The sequence below is a fragment of the Chiloscyllium punctatum genome, chromosome 20 (genome assembly GCF_047496795.1).
Source record: "Chiloscyllium punctatum isolate Juve2018m chromosome 20, sChiPun1.3, whole genome shotgun sequence".
In the NCBI taxonomy this organism is placed as follows: domain Eukaryota; kingdom Metazoa; phylum Chordata; class Chondrichthyes; order Orectolobiformes; family Hemiscylliidae; genus Chiloscyllium; species Chiloscyllium punctatum.
Genome location: NC_092758.1, coordinates 63,274,745 through 63,295,882, shown reverse-complemented (window position 1 = coordinate 63,295,882; position 21,138 = coordinate 63,274,745). Strand labels below are relative to the sequence as shown.

The following is a 21,138-nucleotide window of genomic DNA, read 5'->3' as shown; positions in this document are numbered from 1 at the left end:
TGAATTGACTTCTTACTTTAGATGGGAAAGAAATATTGTAAGTCAAAAGCAGCTCAAAAGGCATTTTTGCCATCTAAAAAAAAAATCAGGATACACTAATCCAGTGGCAGTTGGATTAAAGCTGTTGGTAAATTTGAATTATCAAGAGTTGTTTGATATATACAAATTTCAAAAGCTAAAGTCACAATATATCATCCAAAATAAATTAGTTCAACAGTATTTGTAAGTAATACTGCAGTATGCAATTTATATTTCACAATTATTTTTCAGTTACAAAACCTTATTCAATATGCCAATTTTATCAAGATGTAGAGCAATAATCAGTAAACTGTGCAAACAAATTTACAAAGAACTCCATAACTCGACACTGTTTATTGGAATGTTAGGTTTTATCTCAGAGGCAGGAATACAAATGTGGAAAAGACGCTTAGGTTATACAGAGAAATAATGCTCAGTTTTGGGGATCAAATTCTAAGATTAGACAGCATCAGTCAAGAAAGGTTGACAAGTAGTATTTCTGGTCAGTAAACATTGGCTGGAAGAGAAAAAAGTTAGAAATAGATGTGAAAGTTAGGGGTGAGAAAGTTGATAATCTACAACAATGTTACTTATTTGAATTAAGTGGTCAGTCACATAATTCAAAGAATTTAATGAATTTTTATAGCACCTGGTATCTACTTATGTAGGTAAAAACAATGACTGCAGATGCTGGAAACCAGATTCTGGATTAGTGGTGCTGGAAGAGCACAGCAGTTCAGGCAGCATCCAAGGAGCAGCGAAATCGACGTTTCGGGCAAAAGCCCTTCATCAGGAATAAAGGGTAAAAGCCTGATGAAGGGCTTTTGCCCGAAATGTCAATTTCGCTGCTCCTTGGATGCTGCCTGAACTGCTGTGCTCTTCCAGCACCACTAATCAAGAATCTACTTATGTAGACTTAAATTCAATGGCTCATGCACATCTGGACTCAAGTTAATGAATTTAAACGTATTTTAGTTCACTTAGCAAATCCCTTAAGAATATATTGCACATTTGCAAGACATGACAGTGGAGTAACCTGATCTTCATTTAGTCTTCACAATACGGAGGAAGCCATATTTTGAACAGCTAATATGATATACCAAGTTAAAAGTACAAACTTATTCATGTCTAAGGAGTGTTTGAGCTCTTGGATGTTAAGATGCAAGTAAAAGATCAGGTCATGTGCCAACTCAGTTGGATTACTCCTGTTCAGTTGGCAAAGGCGGTCCAAGCTTCGAGACCTATCATTTGAATTTGTTGTTTCCAGTTTGACCCTTCCATTCTCAGCCTCCTACATGGGAGGCAAAGCACAATATAACTGAGGAACAGTTTGTCAATTTTTTTGACTTTATTAAAAACAGGTTTATTTGAAACCCAGCCTTCAGGATTCAGTTTAAATTTTTGTTATAACCTCCTCCACCTTTTTTTTTAAACTTTATCTTTACTGGCTTAATCATTACTTACTTTTCCTGCAATCCCCTTCTCTCCTCACTTTCAGACAGTAGATGTTCACCATTTTGCCATTCATACCACCTAGAGTCAGAGTACACATGGACTCTCCAAAATATTTTCTTCCTTGTTCCCTTATCACTCCCTTTGGTCTTGCACAATGTTGCCATTTAAATGACCCTTTCTTTTACCCATTATTCCTAAATTTCCTCAGTTCTGATGAAAGCTTAATGTGGAACATTATGTCTGTTTTTCTCTCAAAAGATGCAGACTCATCTATGGAGTATTAAGCATTTTGTTTTTATTTCAGCAACTAAGGGGCGCTGCACAAGTTCATCAGGCTGAGAGGGTTGAAGGAAGAGAACAGATTGCATAAACTAGGCTCACTACAGAATAGATGATGAATGATAATTACTTGAAGGTCTTGATTCAATCAACATAAAATAGAGAAATAATTTCATCTGACAAAGGAAATAAGGTGTGTTTGAAGGTTCCTTTTTCTTCATATTCCCTCTTGAACACTGCACACCTTGAAATATTGCATTTATGCATCCTAATTTTATTTGAATTAATTTTTAGACTACCTTCTACGTTAAAAACTTGAGGAATGTCTGATGGATTCTGTTAAGAAATGAACCATGGCTAACAGGCAGAATGAGGTGGTAAAGCAATCCTTTTAAGCCATTTTAGCAAACCTCTAACAAGTACAACTTCTACTGGAAAAAGCAAATTCACTGCTAACGTTGATATAATTAATATCAATAAATATAATAGATGAATGTTAACTTTATTCTCCATGCTTTTGAGAAATGTTATTTATTCACCTACAAATGGGAACACAAGATAGTGCTATTATTGCAATAAGAGGATGTCTTTTTGGAAACCGGTTTGAAAAATTATGGCTATTTCAGGGAATTATAAAAGATCAATGGACACCAAGATTGATCATCTCCAAATCCAAATGCTCATAGAAAGTAAAACCATAAGATAGGCTTGGTGCATGTTCACATAAGCATGGAATTAAAAGCCTTCTGATTATTCTTGAATCATTTGAGAGAGCATTTCACGTGAGATTGACATTATTCCTCTTTTGGTAGTAGCTATTGTTGCGATAGACATATACTGTCCAACAATGGCCATTCTTGAAGGTAGACTGGAGCTAATTAAATCTATACTCATTTCTGGCAATATCCATTACAATATCCACTGCCCAGGAATTCAAGACTAACTACTTGAATGCACCTAGAATTTATTATATATTGCACCAGAACTGTCTGAATCTAAAATTAACCTTTCACTAATTCTGCTAAAATTGCGATGGCTTGGAGATTATTAATAAAACTATTGCTGACGCCAAGTTGCTCACATTTTTGTGTTTCTCTTCAGTTACTTCACATGGGTTAAGAAAATATATTTTAGGTTTAATCAGTGGCTGCTCCTGTAATAATCATTATGCAGTAAAATTAATATGATAACAAACTTGAAGAGTCATTTCATAAACATGCACGTATTACAGGCATAAATTAAAATGAGGTTTTCAATTATATTTGGGCTATGTTCTTCTAAAATATGAAAATAGCTTCCCATTATTGTACAAAATGCTGAAGCATTAGATTTTATAAATTAATACACATTTGTAGACATCCAATATTGGTTAGCCATGCAGTGATGCAACTTTCATCCCAAAGGATGAAAGATTTGAGATGCATATTTTCAAGTGGAGATAAATAAAATTGCAGAGTTTTTTGTCCCCACACCTTGGTTTCATCCTCACATGACAGGGGAACTGGGTAAAATGTTAATGAGGATAATATACATGCAAAATAATAATTTTCAATAAAAATTTACTTCAAGAATACTAGTGCTTGCAAGTTTATTGGGACATTAAATGGTTAGAACATACCAAATATTCATACAAATTTGTTAAAAATTAAAAGGTATACCAAGTGAAGTTCAAATAAAAAGAGCAGTTGTCTTACTGGAAGCAGTTCAGAATGGAGTATTGAACAAATCAAGGTGAAACCGGTAAACTGGGGGGCAAGAGTTACTTGGGGATTTTTAAAAAATGTTTGTCAAGCCTTCTTTTGTATTACCAACTTGAATTCTAAACTAGCATCTTTTAAACATCATTCAAAGTCAAGGAACCCACAGAGGAAATCATAAGGCGAAATTTTGTGCACTTCAGAAGAGAGATTTGTAGGAGGTGTAGAATGGATTATCAATGTACATGGATTATCTAAATAAAATATACTTTGTTGTGTCATGCATCTCATGCTGAAACTTCAAACAGCAATTCTTTATGAAGGAAGTTGAAGTTGTGACTTGTGTATAAAACGTATGACTAGTTAAATGTGAAGTATTATACTATGAATACACTATAAAAATTTATTTTCATAGTTTTACCTCGCCTTCGCCCATATGTCCTCGCTGCATGTAAACAGAAAGAAAACACTTTTCAATCATAGAAGATAAATTTAATTTATAACACCCATGTAGAAAAAAGCAATGCAGAAATTATGAATTATAATACCATGGAACTGGTTTAAATAAGTTTACACTCTCTTCAAAGGAAAATGTGCTATTTAAATGGATGTCACATTTGTAAGCAAAAGTAATTGTTGATACTGAAAACCTTAAACAGCAGCCCCCTACTGTGGCATTAGCAAGGATTTGCTACCAAATATTTCAATCTAATTACTAAACAACCACCTTTTCAAGGGGGAGAGATGAAGAAATGCAGGACAAATTGCATAGTTGATTAAAACGTTGATAATGAATAACTATATCAAATTCTTCTTGGTCTTGCCATGAACACAGATGGAATCAGTTTAAAAGTGGTAAAGATTTCACTGTCACACTGGTTACCTAAAGTAAACTAGACAAGTCTTATCCCTAGATCAAAACCAACAGTATAATTCGCCTGAGGAGAGTGTAGACCACTACAGTTCGTAAGTTGCTACTCCAATGTTGGTTTATTAAGGTGTTCCAAGTTTTAATCCTAATGATGATGGAAGATAATAAAGTTAAACTCAGTATGAGTGACTTGAAAGCAAATTCTAAAGCAATGTTGGTCAAATGCTCCTAAAGTTTGGAGGTTTAGCAGCTGCTGCTGAAGTAGCTCTGGTGAGTTCTGTCGTACATGTAGGCAATAGATGGAGTGAAAGTCAAACTCAGTGGTTGGAATGCTGATCAAGTGGACCACATTGTACAGAACGATGACAAATTTCTTGTGTTCGGAACTGCACTAACCCAGGCAACGGAAGTTAGAGTAGAGCATTGCATACTGAGTTGCAATTCATTAAAACTAGGAGTGGGTTGTTTGACTCTTTGATATCACTCCGCCATTCAATATCCTCTACCTCAATGCCACATTCGCACACTCTGTCTCCATAACTTAGGACATCATATGATTTCCAATATCTCTAATGATAAGAAAGTTAGCATTATGGCACTTTACCTGAATGCTCGTAGCATTCATAACAAAGCAGATGAACTAATGGCACAGATCATAGTGAATGATTATGATGTGGTAGGCATCACAGAGACTTGGTTACAGGGGGGGTCAGGACTGGCAGTTAAACCTCCAAGGATTTTCAACTTATCAAAAACTCAGGGAGGTTGGCAGAGGTGGTGGGGTTGCCTTGTTAGTTAAGAACAAAATTAAATCTATGGCACTGAATGACATAACGTCAGATGATGTGGAGTCTGTGTGGGTGGAACTGAGAAACCACAAAGGCAAAAAAACCATAATTGCAGTTGTGTACAGACCTCCTAACAGTGGTCAGGACCAGGGACGCAACATGTACCGGGAAATAGAGAAGGCATATCAGAAAGGCAAAGTCACAGTGATCATGGGAGACTTCAATATGCAGGTGGACTGGGTAAATAATGTTGCCAGTGGATCCAAAGAAAGGGAATCCATGGAATGCTTACAGGATGGCTTTTTGGAACACCTGGTCATGGAGCCCACAAGGGAGCAGGCTATTCTGGACCTAGTGCTTTGCAATGAACCAGACTCTATAAAAGATCTTAAAGTAAGGGAACCCTTGGGAAGCAGCGATCATAATATGGTAGAGTTCAGTCTGGAGTTTGAAAGAGAGAAGGCAAAAGCGGATGTAAGGGGTGTTACAGTTAAATAGAGACAGGAACTGACAAAAATAGACTGGAAGCAGATGCTAGCAGGGAAGACAGTAGAGCAAAAATGGCAGGAGTTTGTGGGTATAATTGAGGACACTGTACAGAGGCTCATCCCCAAGAAAAGAAAGATTATCCAAGGAGAGATTAGACAGCCATGGCTGACAAAGGAAGTCAGGAAATGTATTAAAGAAAAAGAGAGATCCTATAAAGTGGCCAAGAGCAGTGGGAAATCATAAGATTGGGAAGGCAACAAAAACAGAGGATAACAAAGAGAGTAATAAGAAAGGAGAGCATCAAACATGAAGGTAGGCTAGCCAGCAATATTAGAAATGACAGTTAAAGTTTGTTTCAATATATAAGAAACAAATGACAGGCAAAGGTAGACATTGGGCCACTTCAAACTGATGCTGGAAGCCTAGTGATGGGAGATAAGGAAATAGCAGGAGAACTTAACAAGTACTTTGCATCAGTTTTCACAGTGGAAGACCTGAGTAATATCCCAACAATTGGAGGGAGTCAGGGGGCTGAGTGGAGTATAGTTGCCATTACAAAAGAGATAGTGCTAGAAAAGCTAAAAAGTCTTAAAATTGATAAGTCTCCTGGCCCCGATGGGATACACCCTAGAGTTCTGAGAGAGGTGGCTGAGGAAATAGCGGAGGCATTGGTTGAGATCTTTCAAGAGTCACTGGAGTCAGGGAAAGTCCCGGATGATTGGAAGATCGCTGTTGTAACCCCCTTGTTCAAGAAAGGATCAAGGCAAAAGATGTAAAATTATAGGCCAATTAGCCTAACCTCGGTTGTTGGTAAAATTCTAGAATCCATCATTAAGAATGAGGTTTCTAAATTCTTAGAAGAGCAGAGTCTGATTAGAACAAGTCAACATGGATTTAGTAAGGGGAGGTCATGCCTGACAAACCTGTTGGTATTCTTTGAAGAGGTGACAAGTAGGTTAGACCAGGGAAACCCAGTGGATGTGGTCTATCTAGACTACCAAAAGGCCTTTGATAAGGTGCCACACGGGAGGCTGCTGAGCAAGGTGAGGGCCCATGGTGTTTGAGGCGAGCTACTGGGATGGATTGAGGATTGGCTGTCTGACGGAAGGCAGAGAGTTGGGATAAAAGGTTCTTTTTCAGAATGGCAGCAGGTGACGAGCGGTGTCCCGCAGGGTTCAGTGTTGGGCCACAGCTGTTCGCATTATATATTAATGATCTGGATGAAGAGACTGGGGGCATTCTAGTGAAGTTTGCTGATGATATGAAGATAGATGGACAGGCAGGTAGTACTGAGGAAGTGGGGAGGCTGCAGAAGGATCTAGACAGTTTGGGAGAGTGGTCCAGGAAATTCAACGTTGATGGAATTCAACGTGAACAAATGCGAGGTCTTGCATTTTGGCAAAAAGAATAAAAGCACAGACTACTTTCTAAACGGTGAGAAAATTCGTAAAGCCAAAGTACAAAGGGATCTGGGAGTGCTAGTCGAGGATTCTCTAAAGGTCAACATGCAGGTTGAGTCAGTGATTAAGAAAGCGAATGCAATGTTGTCAGTTATCTCAAGAGGGTTGGAATATAAAAGCACCGTTGGGCTACTGAGACTTTATAAAGCTCTGGTTAGGCCCCATTTGGAGTAGTGTGTCCAGTTTTGGTCCCCACACCTCAGGAAGGACATACTGGCACTGGAACTTGTTCAGCGGAGAGTCACACGGATGATCCCTGGAATGGTTGGTCTAACATATGAGGAACGGCTAAGGATCCTGGGATTGTATTCATTGGAGTTTAGAAGATTAAGGGGAGACTTAATAGAGACATACAAGATAATACATGGCTTGGAAAGGGTGGACGCTAGGAAATTGTTTCCGTTAGGTGAGGAGACTAGGACCCCTGGACACAGTCTTAGAATTAGAGGGGGTCAATTCAGAACAGAAACGCGGAGACATTTCTTAAGCCAGAGAGTGGTGGGCCTGTGGAATTCATTGCCACAGAGTGCAGTGGAGGCTGGGACGCTAAATGTCTTCAAAGCAGAGATTGATAGATTCTTGTTGTCTCGAGGAATTAAGGGCTATGGGGAGAATGCGGGTAAGTGGAGTTGAAATGCCCATCAGCCATGATTGAATGGCTGCGTGGACTCGATGGGCCGAATGGCCTTACTTCCACTCCTATGTCTTATGGTCTTATATCCCTTGATGGCTTTGATATGTTTAAAAAAAAACTGAGACCCAGCTTCTGTAGTGGAAAATACCACTGGATGACCACCCTCAATATTAAAAAAAACTTCCTTCATCCCAGATTTAAATGGCCTACTCCATATCCTGATACTCCTTGCTCTCCAGAGACTCCCCAGTGGGAACACTCCTTGCATTTAATCTGTCTAGCCTTGGTCAAATTTTACACTTTTCAATCAGCTACCCAAGTGTACTTTTAAACTCTGGTTCAACAAGCCAATATTCACTAATCTCTCTTCAAAACAATCCTGCAAACCTTGAATCAACCTAGTGAACACCTTTGCTGTACTACTTCTACGGCAAGTATATTCTCAGGTGTGGAGGAAAACTCTACACAATACTCCAAGTGCAGTCTTACCAAGTTATGCATAAATGCAGTAAGAGTGGAAAGTGAAGGGGAAATTCACACAGCAAGGAAATAAACCCTTCAGTCTAACTCATCTACATCGACCAGACATCCCTATCTGACCTAGTTCCATTCACCAGCATTTGGCCCATATTCCTCCAAACCTTTCCTATCATGTACCTATCCAAATATTTCTTTTACAGGTTGTGATTGTACCAGCCTCCACCACTTCCTCTGGTAGCTCGTTCCATACACACACCCCTCAGGTCCTTTTTGAATCTATCCCTTCTCACTTAAAACCTGTGCCCTCTAGCTTCGGACTCTCCCACCCTAGGAGAAAGATGCTTGCTGTTCACTCTATTCGTAATTTTATAAACCTCTAAGGTTTATAAACTCAGTATCTCAATAACCTCAGTATCCAGCACTTCATGAAAAAAAAGCTACAGCCTATTCAGCCTCTCCATCTAGTTCAAATCTTCCAACCTTTTAAATCTTTTCTGAACGCTTTCAAGTTTCACAACATCTTTACCACAGCAGGGAAGATCAGAGTTGAAAGCAGTACTCTAAAAGCTGCCATAACAATGTCCTATACAGGTCATTGGTGCTATAATGAGTGTTTCATCAACATGAATTGGCTAGAACGTGATTGCTGAATTGTGGGTGTTGTTTGGATGATGCGAACTTTCTTCTGAACAGGTACAGCGATTTTCTATTCGCAATCTTCCACATCGCAATTTTCTGCAGTGGTTTTTCATAGCACGATTTTCTATAGCGGGAGGTTGCAGAAGAACACAACGGTCATGTTATAGCAGAACGACCATGACATCCCAACTCTTATATTTAATATTCTGTTCAAACGAAGGCTGTGCCAAACACTACCTTCACCATCCTCTCTACCTGCGACTCCACTTTCAAGGAACTATACATCAGCACTTCTAGGCCTTTGTTTGGCAATACTCCCCCGGGCATTACCATTAATCGTATTAGTTCTGCCTTGGTTTGCTGTACCAAAATGTAGTACCTCATATTTAACTATAAACCCCATCTGCCTCTTCCAGCTGATTGGTCCATCTGATCAAGGTTCCTTCTATGGTAACCTTCTTCACTGTCCACTACACCACCTATTTGGCATCATCTGCAAACTGAGCAATAATACCTCTATATTTACATCCAAATTAATAAGTGACAAAGCAATGGATGGCGAGACAGTGACTGTCTCATCACTCATGCTCTGATCAACTAGCCAAAGTTCATCCTCAAAACAGAGCATATATATGTATTATTTTATTTCAATGACCAAAAGTTCCGAAACTGCCAACTCATTGAACATGTAACCTACCTTGGAACATGTTAAACCCTTGAATGTACACACACTGTAGTGTATGCACACCTCGTATTGAACCTAATCCCCAGCTTCTCTCACACTCTCTCTCTTCCCCCCCCCCCCCCCAAAAAGGCAATCACACATCCTCCCAACATTGTAAAAACAGTGCAGTCAAAGATAGTGTCATGGCATTTTTTCAAATAACATTTGTACTTGGTAGTCATGCTTGTCAGAAGAATACTTGACATATGAAAAAAGTTTAAAAAAATCGTTCACACTGCACAAGATGAGTGCTGATATAAGAAAGGATTGGCTTCATCTTAAACTGTAATAATTCAAGTTGAAGATAATACTGTCCTGTAATGGCCAAGTCTGGTTAAGAAAACATTTGCTAAAATTTGTACATTTTTGTTAACCTCTTAGCCTTATTATTTCTTAAGTGGTGATCGGTTAGCTCAGTAGATTGATCTACTGGTTCGTATGCCAATCACATGTATTCACTTCCTGCAACCATAGGTTACCATGAAGAACTCTCCTTTTCAAACTCTTCACTCGCTTGAAGCATGGTGACTCAGTTGAAACCACCCACCAATTGTCTCTAATGCGAGAGCAGCCCTATGGACTAGTAGGGCTATGGTGACTTTACCTTTATTTCTCAAGTGGAAGATTAAGTGGTCAACTGTCAATTTGTATGAATTTGAGGGTTGTTCCATTTGCTTCAAATGGAAATTGATCAAGTTCAAAATAAGTCAACAGAAGATGTATTTCAAAGAAAAACTATGACTTATCTGCTGCATGCAAGACATGATACTCAAAAATATAAGAGAATCTTTTGACTGATCAGACTTTGGAATAAGTGGTTAAATATGTAATAATAGATGTAAGAATTTACTAGACAGAGTCAAGGTAGGTATCAACTGGTCTGGGGAAAAGCATTCATTAATGTTTAAAAACATTAAGATGGTGTTAATGGATAAGCAAGCTGTACTTAAACCTGATTAGATACAAGAACCATTAGATAAGTTGCATCTAAGAATATGTGGAAATTCAGGAGGCATGACCATATTTTCTTTGGACTCCGGGATGGTGTCAGGAGATGAAGAATTGAAAATGTTATTGTTCAAAGAAAGTTTAAAGTTAAACCTATAAATGACAAGGCAGTTTGTTTAATTTTGGTGGGTAACTCAAGTGATTTTGTCACTTTGCAAAATCAGGTTAATTAAACAAAGGCCAGCATAGGATTTCTTATGGGTGAATTACATCCAACTAGATCTCAACCTAGACATTAGTTTACAGGGCAAAACTTCAAAATGTACAGATGTAAAACTTGAAATCACTGAACTACAATAAACATAGCTCAAAATTTCACAAAAACAGTAAACAGGTTGGCACAAATGGTGGTGGATGAAACTAAATGCAGAGAATAATAGTGATTTATTTTTGTAGGAAAAACACAAATATTAAAATAGGTTTCAGTTTTAAAATGGAATGCAGGAACAGCAGGACCTGGGTTTATTGCATAAAATTACTGAAGGCGGCAGGATAAGTTACGTTGAGAGAACACAATTAATAAATACAAAATCAAAAGCAATAATTGTTTGTAAAACTTGCATAGTAGTGATTCAGCCTCAGCTGCAGTTTTCTGTGCCACACTTTAGGAAAATTACGCACGCATTGGAGTGCAGGAAAGATATTAGATTGCTTCAAGGGATGATCAAATTCAATTACATAAACACAGTCAGAGAAATTATCCCACACCCTTAAAGTATGACCCTGTTTTTGGACACTTCAGTCATCAGAAGGATCCTTCTTGTGTTTATTCCATCTTGATTTTTTTTCAGAATTTGAGAAGGTTCTATAAAATTTCCTCCTCACTCTTCCAAACTCAAGTGAATATAGTCCCAAGCAATAGTCTTGCTTCAGATGCCAGTCCTGCCATCCCAGGAACCAGCCTGGTAAGCCTTTGCATTTCCCCACAGCCAGAACATGCTTCCTCAGATAAGGCACCCAAAAACTGGCACAACAATCTGATCTCAACAAGGCCCTATACAATTGCAGCAAGACATAACCAGATGGGGTGGATTAGACCAGATCGGGTGGATTAGACCAGATCTGGCATTAGCAATTATGGGAATCACATTAGGAAGGATATATTCACTTTGAGTGTGCAGCATAGATTAACTAGAATAAATTTGAAAGATGGTATTTTTGCAATAGCTGGAAGTGACATTAATGCAGGAGATCAGGGTGTAGAAATTAGTTTAGGCAAAGGTGATAAAAGATGGGTGAATAAAGTAGTCACTAGCATGTGGTCTACAAGCCCAATTCAAAAAAAAAGAGGGACAGCAATAAGGGATGACTTAAATTTATACATAATCTGGAAAAATCAGACTGTAACTAGCAGCTTTGATGAGGAGCTCACTGGACACTTTTGAATATGTTTCTTAGAACAGCAACTTCTGAAATCAAATAGCAACCATTTGTTTAATGTTACATCAGTTTGAAAGGTAGAAGGTCGAGTCTAAGACAAGCACTTCAAACCTAAGTAAGGGCAACTATATGGACATGAAAACTGAGTGAGCTGAAATGAACACACGTTTAGAGTTGTGATAGATCAGAGATCCAAGGCAGATTAAGGGAATAATGCAGAATACTCTGAAGTATATTTCTACTATATATAAAAAAAATGAGAGGGGACCATTGTGGTTAACTATAGTAGTTGAGGAATGTATCAAGTTTAAGGGTAAAATACAATTGTACGATGATGAATGACTGGCCTGAATACAAGGAAGAATAGATAATCACAGAAGTCATACAATGGAGAAAAAGACAATTTGGCCCATTGTGCCCACATGGTTTTTCAAATAAGTATTACATAAGAAAATGCTAAAGTGTCATGGAAGTTTGACACTGTTCTCACAATGGCAATTAATGCTGGGTTAATTGCTAATTGATGATTTTTTTTATTAACCAAATGGTATGAAAGGACACAGGGCACAGGCAGGAAGCATTCTGGGCCCAAACATCATCAGCTGCTTCAATTGTGTTTTCTCCATAAGATCAGAAATGAACAGTCCTTTTCCTTATGCAGCACAACTTAGATAAACATCCATACACACAAGTGGCAAGTCATATGCATGTGAAACAGGTGCTCAGCAATGGTTCTCTCAAAGCAAGACAACAGGATTCAACCTGTACTCCCTTTAAATTCATTGCAAAATCCCACTAACGGCCCAGGAGGTCTAGCAATATAACCAGTCAAACTTGAAATTCTGTATTAATAAATCATCCCTGGTTCACCAAAGCCTGTCCACATTATTTGAATCACAAATCCTAAGTGCGTTGTAATACTCTCCACTTGCCTGGCAGGTGCAGCTCCAACAACACAAGTTGTTCAATACCATCCAAGTGCAAACAGCCCACTTGAATGACACCCCATCTATCTGCTTCAACATTAAATCTCCACTACCACTGTGCACTGGTAGAATGTGTACCATCCAAAAGATGCACAGAAGCAACCCAAAAAGGCTCCTGCAACAGAACCTGCCAAAGCTATGACCTCTACCATTTGGGAGAACAAGGGTTGTAACAGCATTGAACATGCCATCTGCACATTCCCTTCCAAACTGCATACAATTAAGACTTGGAACTATACTGCCATTCCTTCACTATCATTAGTAAACCCTGGAACTCCTTTCCTAGCACTAGGGTGCACAGTTCTTTGACAGTAGTTCAAGGCAGTGGCTCATCCCACCATATTTTCACAAGCAGTTGGAAATGGGCAATAATGCTGAACTTGCCAGCAACACCCACATCCTGCAAAAGAATGGGGTGGGGCTGGTGGAGGACAGATCAACCACTATCATGGAGAATAATGGAAGCAGTTCAACTGGAAAAATGCCATTATTTAGCCTATGTTCACCACAGTATTTATGTAGTGGATTAAGTTACAACTGCACAATCTAAATACAGTATAACTATTCCCTTGTGCATCACTATTTTACTTGCCTCTATATTCCAATTTACAAAACCCAAAATGTCATTTTTTTAAAGAGCTTATCTATAAGCATGCAGCTACCAGGAAAGCTTTCACAATCTTTTCAGAGCATATACTTCTCATTTATTTCAATAATACACTACCTCATGCTTACTTACATTAAGTTACATCACTGCCTATTTTGGGAGAAAGTAAGGACTGCAGATGCTGGAGATCAGAGTCAAAAGGTGTGGCACTGGAAAAGCACAGCAGGTCAGACAGCATCTAAGGAATAGGAGAGTCGAAGTTTCCGGCATAAGCCCTTCGTCAGGAATGTTGGGGATGGGAGGGGCTGAGATAAATCGGGGAGGGTGCTGGGAGGAAGGGAGCTTGGAAGGCCATAGGTAGATGGGGGTGTGAAGGCGATAGGTCGGAGCAGAGGGTGGAATGGATAGGTGGGAAGGAAAATGGACAGGTAGGACAGTTCAAGACAGCTGTGCAGAGTTGGAAGGTTGGATCTGAAATGAGGTAGGGTGAGGAGAGATGATGAAACTGGCGAAATCGATTTTGATGCCATGTGGTTGGAGGGCCCCATGTCGGAAGAGGCATTCTTACTCCAGGCGTCGGGTGGCTAAGATTTGGCGATGGAGGCAGCCCAGGACTTGCAAGTCCTTGGTACAGTGGGAGGGGGAGTGGAAGTGGTTGGCCACAGGGCAGTGGGGTTGTTTGATGCATGTCCTAGAGACGTTCCTTGAAACATTTCACGAGTTGGTGTTCTGTCTGCCCAGTGTAGGGGAGACCACATCAAGAGCAATGGACACATCAGATGAGGTGTTTGGATGTGCAAGAAAATCTCTGCTGGATGCGGAAGAATCCTTTGGTGTTTTGGACGGAAGTGAGGGGGGAGGTCTGGGCGCAGGTTTTACACCTCTTGCGGTGGCAAGGGAAGGTGCTGGAAGTGGTGGATGGGTTAGTGGAGGGTGGAGGGAATGGTCTTGGCGGAATGCTGATGGGGTGTAGATGGAAATATATCTCTGGTGATGGAGCCTGACTGTAGGTGGCGGACATGACAGAGGATGATGCGCTGTATCCAGACATTGGTTGGGTGGAAGATGAGGAAGGGGAGAGAGGGGGTGTTCTATCCTTCTTGCAGCTGGAGGGGTGGGGGTGGGGTGGGGTTCAAGGGCTGAGGTGTGAGAATTGGAGGAGAGGCACTGGAGGGCTTTGTCGACCTTGTGGGAGGGGAAATTGCAGTCCTTGAAGTAGATGGTCATCTGGGATGTTCTGCAGTGAAATTGCTCCTTCTGGGAGCAGATATGGCCCCATCACCAGAGATATATTTCCCTCCCCACCCCTATTTGCCAATATAATTTCATGCATGACATGCCTGAACATCATTTCAAGACCAATTTTTTCAGGTATCGACTTGTCCAAAAAACACTCTAATAAGGTACTATGGTGCCAAGTATAATCAAAATAAAAGTTTAGAGCTTTTCTTTTATACACACTACCCATACACCCAATCCCAGCTAACTTTTTCCTTTAAAATATTACTGGTGAGCTTTTTATCAGCACAAGGTCCTGTGATCTTTGTCTAGCTGATACTCATCACAGAGTAAGACCTGCAAGATACCATCTAGGTTGCTGCACAGTGTAATCTTGGTGGCAATATTATCCTCCTTCCAACCTTCAAAAATACATTTGTGACAAAGGTTACAACAAACTCAAAAAAATAACTGGTTTTCAGGAAGGTTTGTCAATTCTAAATCTTACTAACTACGAACGGGTCATTCTGAATTTTAGAAATACTTTGGCAGTCCTACTGGAGGAAATTTAAGAGATTCCAAGGTTCCAGTGCGTATATTTATAAATTCATAAGAATTTAAGTTTGATGTATACTCTTACCCATCAAACTGATCTTTTTCATCATACATTTCATGGTTTTATTCATCTTTTTTATTGGATGCAAGTTAAGAACTAGTTACTTGGGCACATTAGAGATAGATCTATACTTCTTAGAGGAGAAATTTGATACAACTGTTCAAAATAGTGAAGAGTTTATAGAATAATTAAGATAAATGTATTTCTGATGGCAGGCAATATTGTTATGATCCAGAATGCATGTGAAAATAGATTAAACAACTTTCATACAAGTCTTGGATGCATACTTAAAGATGAAATAGCTGAAAGGTTAAATAGATTAAACAACTTCAAACAACAGAACAGGCACAATAGAATCATGTAAGACAGAAGTTACTTCATCCAAGATGCGATTCCAAGATGAGAAATAGAATTCCCATAGTAGAGTCTGAGTGAGAGTGACTATTTAATCATGACATGAATCTCCCTCTCACACAGCTTATTCCTGTTGAACAACGTATATACTCAGTGAAGTTCTGAAATTTGTCATTACATAAAAGTTTAAGAAATCAGTGTTTGAGGTACCTTTCACCGTGTATTCTGTCACTTTCACCTTTGGTGCTGCAAGTTTGTAGTCAGTAGCAAAGTAGGTTTAAATGGCACAGATCTTAAACAGAAAATGAAGGGCTATACTTTTAGTCATCTTCAGAATGAAACTTACTAAACCAAGATATTCACTGTTTGGAAAAGACTCAATTTTTATTGTTGTATCATCGTAACATGCTGCTGACTGGACCAATTTCAGCTTTAAAAACTGGCACTGTAAAGTTGCAATAAATACTTACCATTAATAGAAAGAGGACTCTCTGATCCTGGATGTGCGTAGTTTAGACGACCTACATGAAATTAAAGAAAGTCATCTGAGAAATGAACTGAGAAGCCCATTTTAGGTTCATGCTTTCCAGCGGAAAACCTCACAATGAAACTTCAACATCAACATTTAGGATCTTTTGTTCCCAAATGGTTGGATACAAGATGGAGATCGACAGCACAAATATAGAATTACTTTCAAGTTATTTACCATTTATTAAAATCTGAAATTCAGAAAACTCAGTTTTACCTTAAGGCAGGCTCAAATCAAGTCCATATTAAACAGGTATACTATATAGCCATTCATACTTGATGGCTTCTTTGAAAAAATTCATTCATAGGATGCTGATGTCGCTGGCTGAGGCAGCATACACTGTCCATCCTTAATTGCAAAGAATGCATTTAAATATCACTTAAATGGGTCTGGAGTACTTGTTCGTCAGTTAGGTAAGGAAGACATATTTCCTTCCAAGGACATTAGTGACAGCCTATGGGCATTTATGACAACTGACAGAGGTTACACAGCCACCTTTAGGCTCGATTCTTTGAATTAATATTTAATTTCACTATCTGTCAGTGAGATTTGCATTCATGAATATCGTCAAAAGTCACATACCACCACGTTATAGTCCAACGGGTTTATTTGAAATCACAAGCTCTTAGAACAGTGCTCCTTCACCAAGTGAAGTGACTTCACCTGGGGGCAGCAATCTGAAAGCTTCTGATTTCAAATAAACCTGCTGGTCTATAACATGATGTCACATGACTTCTGAATTTGTCCGCCCCAATCCAACACCAGCACCTCCACTTCACGAATCTCTATAGTTAACTTGACATTCTGCATTGCTTGCCCGGTGACATTACCACAACAGCACCAACATGAAATACAGCAAACTTGGTTTTAACTGGCACCTTATCAACTGGCAAAAGTTATATATCTCAAATACCCTGATCTAACATGCCAGAGTATTTATTTTCTTACTTGGAATCTTGCTTCATTTTAATGATAAACCACGTCCATCTTTTACAAGTTTTACACTCTTGGATGCCAGAGAGAACTTCCTCTTGACTACAAATGGGGCCTGACTCTTCAGAATAGCACTGCACAAAGTGCAACCATGTGAATATCCTTTGCAAACGTGTTGCAAACTCTTTACGGTAGCACAGCCAATCTTGTTGATGATAATCTTTTATGGAATGTTCCATAGAATTGTGTTGACCTACTCACTTTTTGAGGATGTCCGTCACCACTCTCCCATCAGTTAATGTTCTGCAGCCCATTCTAACAGAAAGAGTTTCTGAACTAGATTGTTCGATTAGGTGCTATACAGTTGCTTGTTCATTTTAATTTGGAAACTGGAGCAGTTCCAGATGATCATTCATTGAAGGTGAGCTAACATTTCCCTCCACCCCCTTTACTTACTGCCACTGTAAATAAAACACAATGGTGACATGTATACGCCTGCGTTATGTTTCTATTACATACTGTGTGCTTTTACACTGGTTTCAGGAGTGCTTTCATGCTTCTCCATAGATTTTTTTTTGAGGAATGTTGAGGTCTCAAAACTTCACTTTGCAAGGATTTACTGCAGTTATGCGTACCTCTTGATTATCCGGAATTTAACTCAACTGGCACACTCCTGGTTTCATAGGTTCAGGTTAATAAATTGCTGAATTGATATATATTTGCATTAGGATTTAACGCTGCATTGGATTTGACTTAAAATTTCTTATACCTGATCAGTCTTTTGCAAAAGGTATTCCTATAAATATTTAGTTTACTTTTATATTCAGCCATGAACACAACGCAGAACAATTGTGGAGTTCCTTCAGGTAAGAGATCGCAGATATGAACTGCTTTTTTCCATTCACAGGATCTGGATGTTGCTGGCAACAGCCTAAATAATTATGGCAAGCCTCCTTAAACTGTTACATTTGGTGCAGGAAAGATACTCTTTCAGTGCTTTTAGATAACAAATTTATTACTGTGCAACTGCATATCAATCTAAACATTCTCACAGTAGTAGCACACAAGTTGGCCTGCAAGTCACTCCCTGCAAAATAAAGGATCTAGTGTGTTTCTCAAAGAAAAAATATATAGCTTGTTGGTAGTGAGTTGCAGGATTTTAACTCATGTATATTTCAAGTCAATACAGTGTCAGACTTTGGCATCACGTTTTGGTGGGGGGCGAGCGAGTGGAGTACTTTGTTGAAGGCACTGTTTTGTGCCTCTGCTGGGTGATCCTTGTCCTTCTAGGTAATAAGGGTCATAGATTTAGAAGGTACTGTTCAGAAGTCTCAACAAGTTTCCACTGTGCATCTCCTCCAAAGCACAAAATGTAGTCTTTGCAAGCCAGCAATTGACACAATAAAGTGGCAGTGGCACATACAATGCAAATCAGGGCTGCTGTGTCTTGGACAGTGTCAAGTTTTTCCATGTTGAAGCTGCACTCGAGCAAAACAAGTGGATAATCTCCACCACACTCTTGACTTGTCCCATGTAATTAATGCCAGATCTCTGATGTTCAGGACGCAAGTCACCTGCCAATTGCTGCCTTCCCTCTGACTTGCTCTAAAAGCCACAGTGAGAGATTGGTCCAGTTAAATATATCTGGCTACTTGTAACCAGAATTTTAATGACACATTTAAAAAACCAAGTGATTGAAAGCCCAGGGACCATCATCATTCACCACAAATCTACTTGCCACTAACTCTTGGGTGCTTCATTAACAACAATTTCCAAACAGAACAGATTACAATGAAAAAGCAGCACCCATCTTGAATCCAATGCCTGTTACCCTGCAAATGGAATCCACGATCAAAGCTTGTATTTTGAGACTCTGGTTGGAAAGGAAAGTCAAGTTGATTTGATCAGTCACTAAGAAACAATGGTTTAAATTAAGATTTGAAACCAAACCACCAGCAAGAAACTGAATCTAGTTGAAAACTATAAACCTTAGAAGTTGATCAAGTCCAACGGGCAGGAAAGACCGCATTGAGGAAGTTTTGCAGATGGATACCATTTATCTTGGTGAAGAATGCATTGTGGAACTCTTCTTTGAGAAGGCAGTTGTAACATATAGAAGATTACTGAAGACTGCATGTAATACTTGCTCTGTCAAATTTATGTACAGCAAGAACTGTTTTAAAAAGTGGAATTTTGTTATTTCGTTTCTCAACAAACAAGTTAACTTTCAGCTTTTTTTCAAAATAAAAAAAATTGTTCCTAAACATCCTAACAAACTTTGGATTTTCATCTAGGAGTACACTGTCCCAAGTTTTGGTTCAGTCCAGTAGTCAGTTGAGTACGTAGGTTCTATACACTTCATAAACACAGACAGGAATCGCTCGCACTGCTCCTCTTCTATTAGGAAACAATGCCCCACACATTGAATGCAGATCAATATTCTTACAATACCTCTCAAAGATCAGCTGGATGAAACAAACCTTATACAAACAAGAATGTATCACCACTTCAGGGATTTCTGTACAGATGGTCCCCAACTTAAACTAACAAATAAGCTAGCAAACAAAGCAGTATGATTAGACCATACAGGAGAAAAAGATATCAGTTATTTTACCAACTTATCTGATCACTCCTGCTAGAAAAACCACATGCCTGGCTACAATAATGTTAATAGAATATAACCCCCAAAAGCCTACTGGCTCTTAATTCCCCCATATCACTTGGGTGAAGTACAGCAAAACACAATTGTAGTCTATGGAATCACAGTGATGAAACCAGCATTTTTGAAAAACAAAAAAAGAAGAGTGGAGAAATAAATAGATAGTCCATGCTTTCACAAACTTATTCGAAGACCAAATTGTTTAGGAATATTTCTCTCCTCTGGCCTCTGTCCATGTCTTCCACCTCAATTTCACATGAAGCAACATGCTTCAAATGAATATTCAGAAATAGTTCATATGATATACTAAAATATTCTTAAACAGAAAGAGGAACAAAACAAAACCACTAATTTTACTCAAATCTCAATCTTAAACTAGCAAGTTTAATAAGTTTGATTTCAGATCACAGTACAGGGAAAAAAAATCAAAATTATTTTCCAAAGTTAGATGCTTGAAGTAATAGTTAGACCAGTTCAAATATTAAAAAAACTCACTGATTCAACTTATTAAAGGAAAGCTCTGAACAAAACATTCATTGGTTGCTTCAAAGAAATTCAGGTTAATTCAACAAAGCATGCTGGCATGATACACTTTTCAAATCAACAACCTATTTATATAAAGGAAAATTAAGTTTCAATAGTACAGCGGCCTATTTCTTCTATAACACTAAAGTATTGTCTACTCTGAAGTTATTATTCTTCCTCGCTGTACTGAGCCCCAAATGTTTTCTGCCTTTCTTAAAAAATGTGCTGACTCATATGGAGATATAGTTTCACTTTATGTACAAAGAGTTTATTCTTGATTTGGATTCAGATTCCTAGGATGGTAGGACTAATGCATGAAAAGAGACTACACGAGTTGGGACTATAAAACAAAAAGTTGGCACAATCTTCTTGTTAGACCATGGGGTTGCTCTCTCGTTAGAAAACAAAAGTGCATTAGTGGCTGATTAATGTATAAATGCATCCAATTCACTCATTTCCTTTTGGGGAGGAAATCTTACCTCGTCTGGCCTATATGTGACCTCCCTAGAGTGTAGAAGAATGGAAGTCAATCTCGGAGAACCGATAAAATTCTAATTGGACTAGACAGAGTAAATGCAGAAAAGACATTCCCAATAACCAGAAAGTCTAGACCAGAGGTTAACATTTAAAGGAAACAGGGTAGACCACAGACGAGGAAAAATTTCTTCACCCACAAAGTGGTGAACCTGGGGAACCTGTGGTTGAAAATAAAACATCAAGTGTTTTCAAGGAGGGGTTAAATGGATCAAAGATTATGGGAATCAAGTGGGAACAGGGTACAGTGCTCCC

The 21,138-nt window shown here is 38.8% G+C and overlaps 1 protein-coding gene across 4 annotated transcripts in view; it reads right to left on the bottom strand.

Moving 5' to 3' along the window:
* The window catches only part of cpeb4b (cytoplasmic polyadenylation element binding protein 4b), a 78,450-nt gene that overhangs the window by 30,427 nt on the left and 26,885 nt on the right, over window positions 1-21,138 (bottom strand). Inside the window, exons 4-5 of one of the 4 annotated variants that reach the window (XM_072591017.1) lie at window positions 16,174-16,224; window positions 3,871-3,894 (exon numbers count right to left, since the gene is read on the bottom strand). The exons of 1 other annotated variant lie outside the window; for it this stretch is intronic. In XM_072591017.1, coding sequence (XP_072447118.1) covers window positions 3,871-3,894; window positions 16,174-16,224 — 75 coding nt within the window. The remainder of the gene's footprint in view (window positions 1-3,870; window positions 3,895-16,173; window positions 16,225-21,138) is intronic. 2 more of the 4 variants (XM_072591018.1, XM_072591019.1) reach the window with 2 other exon arrangements.